The sequence below is a fragment of the Lepisosteus oculatus genome, chromosome 23, assembly GCF_040954835.1.
Source record: "Lepisosteus oculatus isolate fLepOcu1 chromosome 23, fLepOcu1.hap2, whole genome shotgun sequence".
NCBI lineage: Eukaryota > Metazoa > Chordata > Actinopteri > Semionotiformes > Lepisosteidae > Lepisosteus > Lepisosteus oculatus.
Window position 1 is genome coordinate 14,572,754 of NC_090718.1, and position 19,084 is coordinate 14,591,837.

The 19,084-nt window shown below is 38.7% G+C and overlaps 1 protein-coding gene across 4 annotated transcripts in view; it reads left to right on the forward strand.

Annotated features, from left to right (window-relative positions):
- The window catches only part of grik4 (glutamate receptor, ionotropic, kainate 4), a 312,974-nt gene that overhangs the window by 165,226 nt on the left and 128,664 nt on the right, over positions 1–19,084 (forward strand). For all 4 annotated transcript variants that reach the window (XM_069182439.1, XM_069182438.1, XM_069182440.1 and 1 more), the window contains one exon: positions 6,571–6,704. In XM_069182439.1, coding sequence (XP_069038540.1) covers positions 6,623–6,704 — 82 coding nt within the window. In that variant the 5' untranslated portion in view covers positions 6,571–6,622. The remainder of the gene's footprint in view (positions 1–6,570; positions 6,705–19,084) is intronic.

A 19,084-nucleotide genomic window follows, 5' to 3' on the forward strand; every position in this document is an offset into this window, starting at 1 on the left:
CGTCATGACGGTTGGGGGACCCTAGAAAGGATGTGAGTTTATGGGAAAGTGGTGGGTCCTGACGATCCATGCATCTCGCTGGTTAATAGTCATGCTGGTCTCCAGAGAGCCAGCCATTGATTTCCCATTTGTTTCATCACACCAGTCCTGTCAGGGCCCTGCGGCACTTCTGACATCAGCTAATAGTGAAGAGGTGAAGACGACGGGAGGGGGGCGTTATCTTGTGTCTTCTCAATTCGTTTATAGTTTTTATGATTTTTACCCACCCACAGTGGGGGGAACGCAGATTTGGGGAATATGATGCAGGGTGGCTGTCCGTCCTTAGAAATCAGGACAGATGTGAGGCTTTCAGGTGCCATCTGAATTTCAAGGGCACGGAGCATTAAGAAGAATGTCACTAGATAAAGAACAAAATAAGAGTGACAGACTGACGCACGGCAGGAGAAAGCCTGCTGGCTATGGCAATGTATATTAACCAGCCAATCAATCCGCTGTTTTCCCGCAGTCATTCAGGAACAATGAGGGAGCCAGGTCTCATCTGGCAGAATGTGTTTTTTTTTAAGAAAGGGTGGGATGTGTTCACAAATCCTTTTATATATTATTTCCTATATAGTAGTTTATAAATATTTTAATAGTTTTTGTTTGATAAGGGTTTTTGTTCTTTAATTTTTAAAATCTTGGAAAAACTATTTTTTCTAAAATGAATGTCTTTGTTAAAGATGACAGAATAAGTCTATTTCAGCATTCAAAGCAGTGATATAATTACAGATTTATTGGAAACCTGCAATTAACAAAAGCTTTGCAAAGTTCCCCAGTGAAATCAAACACAAACTGTCCAGTGCCTAGTCACTGAAACTGTGATGTGGCTCGGAAGTATTCCTATCATCTCAAAACGCATCCAAAAAAAAAAGTATCTGAATTTAAATAGTGAACAATACAAGTTTTTGGCTAAACAGGAATGCTCTTGAGTCAATGCTGTGGAAATCTTTGGGAGAAATGGGATAATGCCATTTAAGCATGACAGTAATATAAGAACATTTTTCACTCTCTTCATATGTATTGAATCCTTATTTGACCCCGTGTGTGGGATGGGTGACGTACTGTACAGCTGTTACAAGAAATGACAAGAAATAGAGTCAAGGGATGCAGCACTTTCAAAACTGTTTCAGATTCAGACAGTGTAGCTGTGTGGGAATCGGGGGGAGAGTAAGGGCACATGGTTGTCGATAGCCTTAGGAAATACAGGCTGAAACAGTGATTTCAGAGAAATGTTCATGCCATGTGCTCTATTATGGTTTCAAAATGATAATCATGCAAGTCCAAATGTTTCTAACAGTTCAGCAGTCATATGTGTGACTGAAAAATCTGCTTTTATATTTACATCCAAAAGGAAAAGTGGGGTAACAGTAGCTCTGAAGACGTAGTTTATCAGGACCAATTCAGGGTGTCTGTTTTTTTTGCAGTCACTTATTTAATAAAAAAAAACATTGATGGCCAAGCACTGTATAAAGAAATGGATAATATCAAAATATTACATCATAGTATGTATGATGCACAGCCAGTCATTAAAACATATACTGTACAGTAGGCAAGAAAATTATTCAGATCATTAGACTAGTCCAGTGCTCCTCACCTCTCATCCTGCAATCACATGGGCTTCAGACTTTTATTCTACCTGGGTGATTAATGGTTTAACTGAAACAATCATTGACTTGGTCTTGATCACAACAAGTAAAAGCTTCCTATACAACTCACAGGATCAGAAGCACTGGCTTCAATGTTGGATTTTTGATAAAGCTACTGTAACATCTAAAAAAGTTACGGATCGCATCCAGCTTTTACAACTAAACCATTTTCCAGATAATTCACAATAAATGTATGCTTTCTGTCTCTCAGAGACAGCCCCAAATTTAGTAAGCTCAGAGCAATTTTGCAGAGGCGTAAATCAAAGCCACAGTTACAGAATTACATAAAAAGCTATCTTCAGAATCAGTTTTTCATTATTTCTATTTTTGTTTCTAATGGTTGTCAACAGAACAGACTGCACTATGGAAATATCAAACTGTCAAACACAATTTACTACCCATCAAACAGTTCTTTAAAAGTGTCCTCAGGCCCATTAAAATTGCTCGTTTGTCACCTTTGTCACAAAATGTCACCTCACCATATCGTTTATTAATATCTAGTCATAACTGATATTAACGTCCAGTTTTACTTAGCATGACTAGTCTTTAGCAGGGGCCATGTGTCCTGAAATTACCTGGTGCCTGAATTTAACAGAAGACTAACATCATGACAAAACTGTTTCAAAATCAGTTGGAACAACAAATATGGTCTGAGTCTTTAAAGCATTTCTCTCATATACAGTATACTCAAAAGAAATTAAAAGCAGCTAATAATTATAAAGGACAGAAACGAGGTTTGGTAGTATTTGTTTAAAATCCCAAAATGCCTCTAGGTTGCAGGTACTGTACTTAATTGAAAATGTTTTTGCTTAAAAAATAAAATACTGTAGTTGGATGTAAAACCATCGACAAATTCTTCAGTATATTTCTGAAGGTTGTGGAGTGTAAATTTAAATTAAAATCCAAAGAAGTCTCATTTTCAACAAATGTCCCATGTGCTTCAAGCTGAATTGACTCGGGGAACTCCCTTCCACGGGCGACTCTTTTCTATGTATTGTATTCTGCTTCACCGTTTCCTATTTTGAACATACTGTATGATCCAAGCTGGAAAAAGCTGTGTTGGCTGGTGCCAACAGACCTGTGTGAAGATCGTCTTCACAGCTTTAGCAGGAATGACACAGAGCAAATCATGTGCCGGAATATTTATTTACCTTGTGCATCGTTTTTTAACTTATTTCATCATCCAGTCCTGCACAGCTTAAAAAACTTTGTGTATTTTAAAAGTCCCCCCTCCTGAAACTCAAAACAGCCCCCAAGCAAATAACAGCAACCTGGAGACGAGAGAATTGGAGACAAGGATTGTTCTGTTTTTTGTCTCATTTTGTATACTGGATGAACAGCTTAAAGGGTTTTTCTGAATTGCTTTTGGACTCTCTGAAGATCTTCATGAGTCTCTAAGCTCCTGTTTCAGGACTACAACTGCAACACACCTGCGTATTTTAAATCTAATGGTGACACATTGATTACAGCATACAGTAGCAAACAACTAACAACTATTCTGTCTGCCACCCATTAATTTTTTAAACATTGCAAGGATTAACTTGCTGTGCAGAAGTTAAAAGACCTTGTTTTATGTGTGTCTAACTATTTCCTTTGAAAACTAAATAAGATGAGATGCAGTGAGATGTTTACAATTAAGTAATGCTTTGCTTTCTGCAAACATGAACTGCACTATGTTTATGTGCTATAAATATGTTTCAGGTCCAGAGATGTCACTTGGCACATTGAGATAGATGCTTCAGATTTCTTTGGCCAGTAGTTGCCAAGGACTCTGAACATCATTCAATAGGGGATACCTTTCCCATGTTGGAAATGCTTTGTACACATACAATACGAGATTAATTGCCAATGCCCCACTGCTGAGCAAGGTCATTTGCTTTGTACTTCATGTCTCTGTTTTATGGCCCTAAATGTTCATTGATCTCTTTCTGGCAGTCCCTAGTAATGATAAAAAGAAACATTTATACAGTGTCAATTACTGTCCTCGGGCTCTGTACAGATTCCTGGATCAAGGTGGATAATACAGGCTGCCTTTGGGTGCATCCGGAAGGACAAGGAAGCCTGATCTCTGTATTAGCATTTCTACCTGTGCCATTCAGCTAAATTTTAATCCCAAGGAACTTTATTCCTCCTTCTCCAGCCTTGTCAAGGGATAGGCAGCTCCAGTCCCTTTGTTGTTGGTTCTTGCAAGTTTCCAAGGATATCAGAGCACCTGATAGTAATTTGGTAAGCAAGGTCCAAACTCTAACTAGCAAACAATATGTAGAACAATGTAATCTTGGTGTCACCATGGGGTAAAACTGCCATTTCACTTTTCTAAGGTTGGCATAATTTAACTTGTCCAACTCATAAGTACTCTTTGTCTGCTCTGTTACCACCTCAGCAATAAATTCACTTGAGAAAATTAGTGTTCTTAAGCTCATATAAAAATGCTTGCTAATCCTCTTTTAAAGGGGAGATTTAGTTCCAGTTTCAGATTAATCAATCATATCACTTTCTGAAACTGGATTCTGTGGCTCATGAAGAAACAGTTGTATATTTAAGGCCTTCTGCCAGTCTGGAAAGTTTTCAAAATCCTAGCCAACAAATAAGCAAATGGAAGAGCATATACTTGTTCAGCTACCACCAAGTCATAAGAGACTGAAAACCGCAGTTAGCCTACAGTCCCTGAAGAAGAAATTCCTGCACAGATCTCTTATTCGTTAACTTAGGTTTGGCTCAATTGAATTATACTAACAGCAGAGGGGCTAAAATTTATTATGGCACTTTTATTGTAATTTTGTACCCTTCTTTGTAATTTAATGTATAGAATTGTTCAGTAAAATGCAATTTCCATTTTTTGTCTTCTGGGAGGAAAAAATGCATGAATGGCTTTAGCACTCGGAGCCTAGCAACAAGTTTCACTGCTTGTTTAAATAGAAAAAAAATATTCTATTAAAAATCCAGGAGTAAACAGCTCTGCTTATTATTTTTTTAGTTTGTATGGAAAAGAAACATTAAATGCAGGTAAATGGTTTGGAAAATGTAGAGCAGTGGCCTGATTTTCTTTAGAGGTCATTTTCCAGTACTCACTAGGTCCCAGCTTGCTTAGCATCTGAGATTTAATTAGATCTGTCCTATTAAAGTAGTAATGCTGATGTCAAATGTAGAAATTCAAAATCGAGTTTACAGCTCTTTGTATCTTCCTTTTATGTTCCAGATTAAAATTTCCTTAATGATTGGTGACTGGTTTCTCTGTTGTACGAGGGTGGGTTTCAGTTGGGTAATTTACTTGTTAGCCATTTCTGTGTAGTTATTTCTTTAGTTTTCTGAGAAAGGATTACCTGGCATGCATGGTGAGCATGACTGCTTAGATAATGGAGGCTATCCGTATCTATTGGTCTGTACTAAAACTATTCTTCAGCATCATTCATCTCTGCTTTCAGCAGAACCACTGAAGAATAAATAGAAAACTAAACCATTTTCTCAGTTAAAAAATACAAATTCTTTTTGTTGAGGATAAAAATTGACTAAATAAAATACAAAAAACTAATCTTGTAGGAAGAAACTTTCTGTCTTGTAGCCTATGCCTGTGAAATCTGAAATATACTAAATGTAATTGCTGTAATCTCCATTGTCAGTGCAGTGAATCCAGATGGTAGCCAGTTTTCACCCTTGTCTTCTTTTATGTTAACACAACATTAAAAGAAGTACAGTAGCTTTTTTTTCATTTGCAGTTTTGCGTTACTGCACTGTGCAGCTGGCTCCCTTGATGGTTTGTGATGCTCTTGACTGAGTGCAGGGGATTCTGCTGCCCTGCAGTCTGAACATGCACAGCATGCTAGCTGTTCTGCTGGGTGGAACACCTTGAAAAGGGTCTGTGCAGAGTGGTTGGAATGAATCTGTGTTAACTAAAATTACATGAATAGGTTCTGCTTGTGTGCGTTTTTATCGTTTAATTTTCCTTCTATGATAAGAGCTTTTTCCTCTTATTAGCAGTGGCAGGTTGTCTGGTAATGACCTCAGTGGCAATTGGCGAGATTGAATCTTGGAGCAGTTCTTGCTGAAAAATAGAAAATATAACTTAATTAAATACTAAAGAATGAATGATTCAGAGCTTAGATCCAGAGTTCTTGAGTAGAAATTCAAGTAGCATATAAACCGCTTTTGTTTTTTAATGAGTTTACTTTAGTTTTTAGTGTACACTATTGGAGTGGGAAATAAAAATGTTTGTTTATTTATGGATTTTCAATAAATTATTCGAATCAGTGTTTTTGGCTATAATTCCCAGGACTACTATTAAACTACAGCAGGATAAATTGGAACAGACATATCAAAGAAAACACTAAGTACTCAACAGCACAGTTCTACAGCCATTACTAAAGTATGCTTATTTGTACCACTCTGCTCTAGTGATGAAACCTGTCAGAATTTCCTGGACAGACCTTTAGGAGAGTGTTTTAGTTTTAGAGGAATTCTTCTAGTAAGAGTATTTTGATAAAATTAAAATCTGAGCTACTCCTGGGTTAACAGAGGAGCTATAGTGAAAGAACAACCTTATTTCACCTCAGGGCTTCAGAGAGTTTAATTGAGGGCTAAAAGTTGGAATTACTCCATAAACAATAAAGTATACTGTACTACTTTTGCATGTAATGACACAGAAGCAGTTAATCACTATTGTTGCTTGCCTGCCTGCTCCCTGAATGGGATTTACCTCCTCTGTCTCTAATAGATCCAAAAACAGTAGTACTGACTGCTTCATTTTTTTATCTTGTGTGATAAGACACAGGTGCCTGTAATGCAATTGTGTGTCTTTTGTGTCTTATGTGTGTGAAAACATTGCTCTGATGTCATTCTCCTTAGTATGTATGGGTGTCTCTGATGTCATTGTGGTCTGTCTGTGTAGGTGGCTATGACAGGGGGACACCCGGGGCAGGACCCATGAGGAGTTATAGAAGATGCTCACAGCCTGGGCGCCTCTGCTCTTCTTAGCGATGTGGGTGAGAAACATCGCTAGCAATCCACTCTCTCTGAGAATCGGTGAGTATTTCATCCCCCCCACACCCTTTCCTTTTCCTCCACTACTGCAGTCCTCCTGACCTGTTACTGGTACAGACAGATCTCAGGCTTGTCATTCTTCTGGTTCCGAGCCTACTCATCAGACAAGCCGTACAATGTCACATAAAATACCAATGCCATCTGTTGTATCGAAACACCGTCTATCTCAAAGCTTTGTTGGTATTGTTTCCTGAAGATGAAAACCTTTTTTAAAGTATCATACTGTCCTTATTTATTTTTAGTGTCTTTGTGAAGAACATAAAATAAGCAAGTTTTATGTACAGAAAAGTGACTTGGTTTTAATTCAATAGAGCTTTTCTTAATGACTCAGCTGTGGCTATTATGAATATTGGCAGCCAGCTTTGTGAATTGCAGCTTAATGTTGACATTACCTCCTGATAGGTAATTGATATGCGCCTCTGTGAGGCTAAATGTTCGAACTTCAAGTTGTTTAAGTTCCTAATAAATATACTAATCTTATTAAAATGAGCTACTGACGAATGCAGGCATAATCTAAGTTTTAAAAAACACTTCCTAAAGCCCAAGCTCCACGGTGTAATCATATTGAACATTCTACACCGAAACACCTGGTTCCTAAACATTAGGGCATGACTGTATTTCAGAAGCCCAAAACAAGGACCTTCACTGTAACAAGCCACTTATACATAATGAGCCCTGTGTCAAAAACAAATGTCGTTTCCACTTAAAATACAGCAGGAGGTTATTTGCAGTTTCCCAGGCTTGTGATGAGTGCATGTCTCTATCCACAGACCCACACTTGCCATTGGATTAGCTTTAATATTTTGCTGTATAGTCAGTTCAGTCCTAGTCAGGTGTTGGCGGGAAGAGCAGTCGTCTCAAGTCTTTCAAGTTTTTGCCATTACATTAATGTGTGAAGTGAACCTGGCAATCAGGGCTCCTCTTATCCTGCAGTTTCCTAGTGTCCTGCTGTTATAGTACACTCTGATGGGATCACAACTGAGGGACCATCTGTGACAGAAGTGGTGCTTAACATACATTGCTAAAACCTAGCCCAGGCTATTGCAGTTTTAACAGACTTTAGCAGTTGTTTCGTATTTGGGATGCATAGAAATTAATTCGCCATATTGAGCCAAGTCCTTGAGTCATGCTGCAACACTACTCTCCTGATTCTAGATCCATGAGGTGGCCTCTTTCAGAAATAAGCACAGGAGAGGTACAGAAAAGCAATAGCACGATGGCGTGGAAAAACAGCGGCCACTTCAATTTTCTTATGTGCGAAAGCTTATTTAAAAACACGTTTCATTTCTGCAGTGTCGGGATCAGATAAAAGACTAGAGTCCAATTTTACAAAAACATGCAGCAGCATGCAAGAATCATTATTAAGCATGCAGTGTGCTGTGGTGATCTCGGAACTTGTTTTCTATTCAGGCATAAAATGAATATCATATGGATGCATCTCTGTGGTTCCCTGGTCTAGACCATATGGAAGGGCAGAATAATTTATTGTAATCATGCTGAAACTGTGGTATGAATCCTAAAGGAAATTCTTAAAATTGTATCCACATAATAATTATAACTAATTATTCCTTAGACTTATACGTATAGGACAACACTTATAGTACAGTGCTTTTCTGGACACTCTGCTGAAAGCGCTTTACAGATAATGGGGACACCACCCCACTCGGTAGCCCACAACACACAACAGTGTGGAGGAGAACAATGTGATGAACCCAGTTCATAGGTGGGATTATTAGGATACCAGATTAATACACCCACCCGTTTCCGTGAAACGCCCTGGGATTTTTAATGACCACAGGGAGTCGGGACTATGGTTTTATGTCTCATCCAAAGGACAGTGTCTTTTTTACAGTATGGTGAAACATTGACTAGAAATATTGAGAGTGTGATGCCATCATAAACTCTGGTCGAGGAAATCAGATAAAAAAAAAAAGACTGGGAAGAAATGGTGATGCTACAGAATTACCGTGGTAAACCGCTTTAGGGGACTTTACAGGGGATAGTTTTTACTCATTTCTCTTTTTTTTGTTTTCTTCTTCCTAGAGCCCCTGCAAAGGGAGAGTTATTTATATGTCTGTTTATTTGCTGTTTAATTAGGCCTGTCTAGCCTGTTTTCCCCTCTAACGCGAAGAAAGTGGTTGTTGAGTCGTCCTGGAGAATGGAAGTATTAGCACTGAGGCTTTTATTTCCTTCCCTGCTCTGTGTGCTGCTGACTGTTTAGTGGTATGTATTGGAGTTGTGAATTCACAGGAATTGTGACTGGCTGTGATAATTGCGGCTCCCAGAAAGCACCTTAGAAGAGCGATTGAACAGCACAGGAAGTGTTGAAGTCTGCATGTTTCACTAAACACACCAAGCAAATGTTAGTTTCAAACTGTATCATACTGCATTTTTTTGGCTTCCTGACCCTGGTCACCAATTTAAGCCTTAATTCAGCTTTTAAGTAAATGACCTCTCTCAAAACCATTTTGTGTAACACAGTGCTCTTTTTAAGAATTTCTTTGATACCGAGAACATATCTGTCTCATTCCAGAACAAAGCAATATCTTATTTTGTGTTGTGACAATTAAAGTCAAGCACAGTATTCTTACTAGTGACTTTTACAGTTATTGCATTTTAACATGACATGCCTTGATGTACATTCTACACCTTGTGACATTGATCAAATAGATCAGAAGCCTAGACCCCAGTATACTGTATATACTTTAGCTGCTGTGTTATATGTCTTATAGGAGCAGAAATGCTGTCCGTTAAGAATATCTGTGGACACATGCTGGGTCCTTGTGTATACTATGTCAGATAGTTGTATGGTATTTAATCATCAGGCTGTAGTAATCTTTGCAAGGCCAGTTTGTTTGCTCCTTCAGAATCAGAAAGTGAGTTTGGCAGCTATTCATTAAAACATTTATACAATTCTATGTAACATTCATGAGACATTTGCTAATACATTGTAGAAGGTGGCAATGGTGTACTGTGCTACTGATTTCATTTGGAAGGAATATGTTAAGATGCTTCATTGTCAACTCTTTTCATTCTGTGTAAATACAGCTCTACAGTGCATTACCTTGTAGTGGAGGTCGAGCATTAAAGCTAATGCAAATACTATGGGGACAGTGAGAATGTAATCCAATTTGAATTGCTCATACATTTTCTAAACTGTTTTTCATGAGCAGTATATTGGTGCTTTGTGAGCAATTTATACAGTAAACAGGCACATATGTTATGTCTAATCTGACATGGGAGTTCATACTATCTACGTTGTGACACGCATCGGCATAAATGGTGATGGATGGATTTAAGTGGGTAATTAATAATTCCCCTGAAGGAGCAGGTCCCATGGGGAAAATGCAAATACAGATAGCAGGGGTATTTAGAAATTGCAGTGCAAAGAGTCATCAGTTGAACTCATTTGTCCTTCATCTGATGAGAGTTCAAGCAGCTTGCCTTTTTCTTTTGCTAAGCTATATCTTCCTTAAAGATGGTTAGAGCAAATTTCTCATCAATAATACCTGGCCAGTCCAATGCTAAAATGATGGGTGCAAAATTGTAGGCCATAGGCCAACAGTATAAACTATTGCTGATCACTTATAGATTGCTTGATTACTTGTAAGACTACTTGTAGGCTGTGTGTTACGGGGAAGTGACCTAGCTTTAACTGAAGCCTTATGCTGAATTGGGGCTGGTCTGAGGGCTGTGGTTACAGGAAGAAATAGCAGTACTTATCCAAATCGCAGATCCTTAAATCAAGTCTTGACAGGCGTAGATTGGGAAACCAGAACATCAGATAACAGGTAGCGCAGCACTAGAGCTTAACAGGGAAGTAGAGATTCTCTGGTGAACCAATACAGAGTGTGGTGAATAGGGGAGTGAGTCCTTATTGTATACAGTATAGTTTGATGCCGACGTGACTGGTAATTGAGAAATGCTTGAGTGGGATTTGGCAAGGGCTTGTGATGTATTATGTGTAACTTTGACACTGTGTAGTTGGTGTTGTGTGTAGGTGTCTGCTGTGTTTATAACAAAGAGGAGACAATGAAATTTAGAACTGCTTCACACTACCAGTGGCCGAGTTTTGTCCTGCAGTTTCATAATGTGTCTCCAAAAAATATACCTTAAATCATGGAGCTGATCCTTTAGCCTAATATATAGCTAAGATCAGTAACAGAGGTGAAGATGTAGGTTGTGCTTGTGAAAACCAGTGCTTGTCCTCAACACTGCTTTAGATGTGCTATAATTCTAGTGTTATTGGGGAAACCTGATTGTCTCAGAACATTCTGCCATAGGACTTACCACTAGCGATCCCTATCTCACTCTCCACATTTATCTTTCATTGATTGGTCCTTTCTTCAAACTGGATTAATGTTTCTTTAGTTCATGTTAATTTACAGATTTTTAATTCGAGTAATACCTTTCTGTTTTTAGAATCTATTGTAGTTTTAAGTAATTTAAAATGTAGTACTTTTATCTAACTGAACCTCCCAAGAACCACTTCTGACTGTAGGCGTAACTTGCTTTCGGTTTGCTTCTGCCCATGACTATGAAATGAGCCAAAACTGTCCATCGTGCTTGAGAGTGCAATGCATGATTGAATCTTTCCTGCTTGATACTTGAGCTTCTTAGCAGTTGTGTTATGTTGTTGTGTGAGACAATGGTGTGAGCCCTTTGACCAGATTGTCATTGTAAGTGAGAATCTATTCTCTATGGATATACTGGGTTAAATCAAGGGCCATTATAACTGAATCCAAGATAGTTAAGTGTTTAAAATACACCCAGTACTCAAAGTTCTGTTCCCCATGTCTTTAGCATGCTGTATCTCTATAACTAAGAGTTTTAAAACTTGATAATACAAAGGGCCATATAATTTCCAAGACAAAAAACACAAATGATCTGTGTCTTTAGGTTAAGTAAAACTACAGTAAAAAAACAAATCAGCTGTACCACTGCAAATAACAGTGGAGCAGATATTCTATCATGCTTATGAAATGTCATTGTTGATTTAATTTTTAATTTAATTTATACAATTAGTGACAACAACAGTATGTGAGCCTTATCTCGTAATGATAATGAAAGATTAAAAATAGGATTTGTGTATTAATGAACATGCAATTCATGCATGATGCATAATGCATGCATGCATGATGGAAGGTAAAATACTGCAGATGCATTGCATCCTGCATCCTGCATCGCCTCACCCCCAACTTTGATTTTGACAGTCTCTCTCCATGGTACTGAATTCTGGGTGCTCAGAAGCAGAAAAGAAGACGGATAGTGAATCACAGGCTGACCTTTCGGCCAACATGCAGAACCATGGGGCACCCAGGCCATGTCTGCCAAACCTAAGGGTTGAATGTAAAGTCCCGAATAGGAACAAGTCTTTCTCTCCCCCACCAAAGGATGCAGTTGCTTCCTGGAATCTGTTTCAGGTTTTGCAACTCTTTCTCCGGGTACCTGGGGATTGTGGGGTGGCAGCGTGTGACTGAGTTCCTATCAAAAGTAATTAAATCCTTCTAGTCTGACACTTAATCTTGTTTTTGTTAATTTCTAATTGCATCCAACAGAGGGACATGGGCATCAAGATCCAGGATATAGTAGAACTGTGCGTGATTGAAGCGAAAGAGTAGGAAAAGTTTTATATCTTTTCTATCTTACAGAGAAATGGTGACACAGTTATAGAGTGCCCAGCACACTGTCTCATCCAGTTTTTTTTATTAAATTGTAAAGGAAAAGGTCCTGAAGAAGAGGTAGCAGTCTGGTAATTTGGATTTCACCCCTTCTATTAAGGCTGCAATCAAAAGCATGTCATTTAAAGATATATTCCAGTGATTTTCAACTTTCACTTAAAATGATAAATGTAACAACGCATATCCCTGCTCTTCAAGAATTCATTTTCCACTGAGTAACATTAAAAAGAATGGAATATTTTACCTAGGGCACTTTTACCCAAGAACAATTCCTCTGCTTTTTCCTAGTGTTTTATTTCTTTATTTCTGTGATGGGCAGCAGGAGGAAATGTGGGAGTCTGCGCTGTGAATATGACTGGTAAAAACAGAAAGCAAGAGCAAGAAAGGTCATATTCATATGTGTCCGCTACTTTAATGATGCCATTAGACACCAAGATCCTAACACTGCTGTCAGAGAGCCCCTCTGTGGAGCAGAGGCTCATTCCTCATGCAAACACACAGTGAGCTGCGTCTGTCTCGGGGAGCACAGAATTACTTTACATACAGACCAGGAACAAACGGACAATTATTGACTACTGAAACTGTCTTTCTTTGACCTTTCCCTTCTCAAGCGACACACAGCTTCGTCACCAGAGGAGTTCTTTTCCCTCAGGAGTTCACTGTGTGTCAGCGAGCCACAGCCAACCTCGGGCTACGCCAGGCTGTCAGCCCTGTGTGACGGTTTTCAAAATCGCAAACTGTTTCCCTCCAGAGGAAAGCTTGTTTATCTGTGTGGTAAAAAGAGACTTCTTTATAAAATAGGACAGTTCGTGTTTTATAAAATAAGCCAGTTTGTCTGCCTCCCCTCCCCTTTTACCTCAAAACTGTCAAAAATCAACATTTAAGATCACTGTCTTGTTCACCTCTATAGAGTTCTGCAGATTTCTTTATTCAAGTTTCGAAATATGGTTTCATTATTAAATCATGTCTGTTGAATGGAAAACTAAACTGTCAGAGGCAAACTTTTATAGGCACCAGAAGGCAGGTGAAGTGAATTAGTTGTCTGAAATATTTAAGGACTTTTCCATTCAGCCTTAATAAGCCCTTAATGTTTCCTAAAATCTGACTGCAAAAGTGCAGATTCATACTGTATTCATGAACCTTGAGAGATTGCAATAAAATTGACTGTATAAAACAATTTACATTAATTTACCGTAGCAAACAAGGCGGTCTGGGTGAATAAGGGGACATCGTTATGAGAGGTATGTCGGTTATTGCACAGATTCACTGAGCTGGTTCTTTTGTTGGAAAAGCTTGTTTCTAGGATGCTGATGTTTTTACTGCTAAAAAGCGTCAGTTCATATTGGTCTGTCATGTCAGTTTATAATTTAACCTTTTTTCTCCTTTTTCCTTTCTCTGGAGGATTTTCTCATTCTTGGCACATAAAAGACTGTGGAGATATCGGCATTCTACACTTATGGGATCGATGAACACAAGGTTACTAGCCCTTCGAAGTTAATGCAGTCATTAAAAAAAGGACCTTGAAAACAATGGGTTTCAAAAGACAACAACTTTAGTCATTTTAAAGGATGGATTTTAGAATTCAAGATCATTTCATGTTCAAAATATCGTTTTCTTTTTCCCATTTAGGTATTCAGATAATGCTTTGTGAGTTACAAAGTGAAGTGATTGGGTTAGAAAGGTAGTTTCTTCAAAGAATCTTCAGATGCGCTAATCAAAAAATAACACAGGGGGCTTTCCTTCAGGAAAAGCTTAAAAGTATGAGAAGTTTCATGGTTTAAAAATAAAAATCAATTATTTTACAAAGACCGCGTATGCCATATGTTCCTTTGTCAACAGGCACACAACAGAGGCTTAAAACTTACAGCAATTATCAGTGAATGCCTTTCTGTTCTGCGGTCTGTTTCAATTCAATGTGTTAAATGTAAGTAAAAAATCACTCTTGACTTTATGACACTTCTTAATCACTGAATTTATTGCTTGGGAACATTTTTAGTACATGCTTTTATAACCTATGTTTAAATCAGGTAATAACAGGTTACAGTCCTCCTTCATCATACCTGCTCACCATAATCATGTTGAATTATACATTTCTATCACACCCTCAGTATTTTAATCTTTTGCTTTTGTGAAAGTGCTGACTCTACACTTTTTTTACCCTGGTGCAGTAAGCAGTGGTTTTCTGTCTGGTTTTTTCCCCAGCAGCACCGTGTGAGAAATGACTATGTGGAGCGGGATATAAAAAGTGCATTTGACTTTACGGGGGAATGTCATGGGAGAGATTAATGGGACGCTTTCTGCAGAACGTGGTTCACAGACACCAGATGAGGGAGATGCTGATGGATACAAGAGTTCCCATTGTTCAAAATGTCTTGAGTCTGCCCCGGGCATGCAGAAAGTCTTTATTAAGAAAACCTGTATTGACAAAGATCCTCTTATTTTTATGTTTACTAGCCCCAATATTAGGAACCCTCAACCAAATTAAGTGGTTTCTCATTTTAAGAAATGGGTTTTGCTATGAGGACTATGGAGACAGACTTCCATCACCTTCCCTGACCAAAACAATCTGCACAACTCGATTGTATTGTAAATTGGTGGAACCAGTGGAACATGCAGTTCAATCCCACAGACCATTACCCTCATCATGGCCTCAACTGAAGGCCATCCTGCTCTAAGGATGGGATGGGATTGAACTGCAAATTTGTCAGATCCCTATGGAATACACACCATGTCCTATTCAAGCTTTTCATAAAATCCCGACATGTTCCTGATTCTTTACCCAGTAAGTGCCGATACTACGTGAAATTGTGCTGCACTTGTATATCACTTTCATGGTAAAGTTAGCCTTCTTCCTGCAGATGTATCAGGAGAAAAGTAATGTTTTCATTTTCTCAATATGATGTCATCGTCGTACTCTTTCAGTAATTGTATTTATGCTATATTGCAATGCACTTTCCTTGCATTCTGTGGATCTTGTGTTCTTCTTCTTTGAGTAGTCTCTTCAGTGGACACAGGAAATTAGATTCAGAAAGGGAACATATAAAACTGGGTGCTTTTATCTAAAAATATCGAAGCAGGTTGTTGAGCTGTGAAACTTTCTATCTCGTAAACTATTGCATCTCACTTCAGGCCTCACATTTTTTTTTTAAAGACTCAGTCCATCAGCCTTCCACCAGCTGCTGCCTTCTGTGTGGTCTAGCTTTCCATCTCTTTGTGGGACAGTCATTGGAATTGAATTTGACGCTTCCAAAAAGGGGGTTTTCCTGGTCAAATGATTTTTTCAATCAGTAAATCCGCAAGAGAGCGTGAAGACTGCTCCTCAAAGAGATTGAGGACAGCGTAAGGTGAGGGCTGGAGCTAGAGGGGACCAGGGGATTGGAGAATTGTCTTCTCCAGGCCCTCAGGTGGCCTTTGCAAGTTTGCAGACCAGGAGAAAGTCAATCTTTCTGTTGCCGTTTCACTACCTGTCATTCTTGCTAATGCGGTTCATCAGGGTCCAGCAATGCGACAGTGCCTTAATCGTGCGAGAGAGGCAGTGAGATGAGAGGGAGCAGAGTGATACCAGAGATGCGGCCGACGGAGCCGCAGAGGGGTGGAAAGAAGCATGATGTACAGATGCCTCTAGATATTCATTATCTAGAAATTGCCTAGAATCAGCACGTTTGGCATTTTGCAGAAATCACACACAGTAGAATGGAGAAATCTACAGTATCATTCTCTTAAAGATGTTTCTGTCACCCCAATAAATTTGAGGCAGATGTGAAAAAAGTAGAACCAGTAGTCTGTAATACCTTTTTTAAAGATGTGCACAGGTGTAACCCTTAGCAGAGCTAAATAGATTAAATTTTAAATCTTTGCTTTGCATTTCTAAATCAAATGACTTCTTAGCACTCGCTGTACAGTATTGTACAGTTGTAGAGTGAATATGCGAAAATCATAATTTTCTTTGATACTGTATGTGTCTTAAAACTGAGTATACCACTTCTGTATACACTGGTATGTCAAAAGCACAAGACTAGATGAGATGAAAGTTATTACATCCATTCATCATCCTGGGTGGAGGATGGCTCTGTGGCTCAGGATCTGCGCCTGTGACCGGAAGGTTGCCGGTTCAAATCCCGTGGCTGGCAGAGGAATCCTACTCCCCTGGGCCCCTGAGCAAGGCCCTTAACCCCAACTGCTCAAGGGGCGCTGTACAATGGCTGACCTCTGACCTCAAGATTCTCTCCCTGTCTGTGTGTCTCATAGAGTAAGCTGGGGTGTGTGAAATGATGAATTCCTAATGCAAGAAATTGTATGTGGCTAATAAAGTGATCTTATCTTATCATGTAATAACTTTATCAAAACCAGGAAGGATACACCCCAAATGGAACGCCGCTTCATACGCAGACACAAACACACATGCACTCTCACAGCCGAAACCTTGTGTTTCCTTTCTTCTCTTTCCAGCATGGAATAAACCTGTACTTGTTCCTTTGCAGCCTACACATGCCGTCACAGCTACCTACCTGAACTACTTCGGCACACTCACACTAGGGCCCATTTTCACATTAGCCACTTATCCTACCGGTATGTCTTTGGACTGCGGGAGGAAACGGGAGTGATAGTTCATGATTGTGGTGCTCGCTTTTACTTGGCAAACAACAGGTTTTTGCTCTTTTAAATAAAAAATGAGAATCCCTTAATTTCAGTATTCACCCGAAGCTAAAATAGTCTAATTTTCATCATTACAATAATAAAATAAGTTTTATCTTGCCTATTGAATCTTCTCATCTCTGTTAGGCATGTTAGGCACAGTTATTTTGCAGGACATGAAATTAAGAATTATGAGTAGCAGTGCATAGAATGTTTTGACCTTTTTGCTGCTCTAATTATCCAGGTCTCTAAAATTACTATTCTCCAGTATTGCCTGTCCCTATAAATACGGCAGTTCTTGCTGTGATTGCACAGTTAGTGTAAGAATACTCACCTGCTTCAGAAATAATGTCAGATGTCATAATACTCTATTTTGAAGATTATTCCACATCTAACTCCAGGTGACTTTAGTGTGGCTCACAAAATCATACACTAAGTTAACCAAGCCAGTTTCTTTTTATTTATTAGTGGGTTTTTTTTTCTTTTCCATTATTACCATGCAGTGGGCTTTTACATTACACTGGAGAGGAAATACAGAAGAGAATAACACTGTGTCAGTAAGGGTGCTCAGTTAAAGAGCTGTGTAGCAGGGCTCTGTCCGCTTGAGATGGGGAGTGTTCAAGCTCCAAGAGATGGAATATCTATTTTCCTCCTTCTGTAAGAGGTATATTTAGTGTCTAATAGATCATATTAACATATAAAAAAGGAAAAGGACTTTTTGCAGAAAATTCAATCTGACCTCATTTGCTTATAAATATATAACAGTTAATTCTATAGTGATCTCAGGGTAATCCTTTATCTCCTTTTTGTACATTGTTGATTCATACTAAAACCACATGACAAAGTAAACATGGCCAATCTGTTGAACAGCCACCAAACCTTAGACAACCCAAATCAGGCCCTGAACTGCAAACAGCAGCACTTCAGTCCAATAAAGTGAGAGTGGTTTGTTTCCTACTCTGCTGTTTGTTGGCGGTCCAAGGCAGAGTGCAGTGCTGGCAGAACATGGTTCATCGCAGCTCAAGTCTGTACATGCTGGGAGACACAGCAAGTCAAGCTTCAGTCTTAGTTTGGAAATAGCTCTGTGACCTGGTCCTCACATCTGTTAAGTGTCTTTCTTTCTTATTTCATAGTCATCTTGAACGGACAGTAATATAAGGTTTTTACATTTCAGAGCACTCCATTATGACAGGAAACAGATGTTAATAATGTTGTAACTGCTGTCAATGAGACTGCAGCAGAGTTATGGACTGATTTGACGGTGTAACATGCTACAATGAAAATAAAAACGAAACTGCCAAGAGGTCTAATGCCTAATCATGATGCATTGCTCTGCAGAGGTTGGTAGACACAGATGTCACTTTCATAGCATGATCCTTTTCATTTTATGATGTAACTTATATATTTTTTTTCTCCAAGTGGATCTAAGATGCACTATTATTGGGTGTCAATCATTGCTGACTTTCATTTACTTGGCTTTGTGTGCTTTGAACTATACCTCATTTCTGACTTGTAACACTGCTCAGATTTATCATTTAACCTTCAAATTTCTGCTTGACTGGGAAAGCTTGGATACTCATCTGTCAACCGGTGTTCTCTGTGAAACAGAGGACATGATTACTGTTCATGAAATATTAATTGTGTATTGGAATTCCACGCAGATAACAGCTCTGTTACCAGTACAGTATCAGCACAAAGCTAGTGTTCTTCTAGAGCTAGACAAAAAGCTTACATGAGAAGCAGTACAGTACTACACCATTGTTTACACTGAGCTACACAGGAGCAGGTTTGTGCCTTTAGAATAAAAAAAGCTCATTTTTTCCTATCACGGCACTCAGTTCATTGTCTTATTGTTCTTTAGGTCTATTTCTGACCAAAGGGAAGACATAGAAATTTTCAAATGTGAAAGCAACAGATGAGATTGTGAATCTCATTTCTGAATGTCCTGTTTCTTTAATCGTTATTTTTGTATATATGGGTTCGGTCATTTTCATTGTCAAGCTGACAGCACATTAAGCCTGTGTAGTTTTATAATGTGCATTTGTC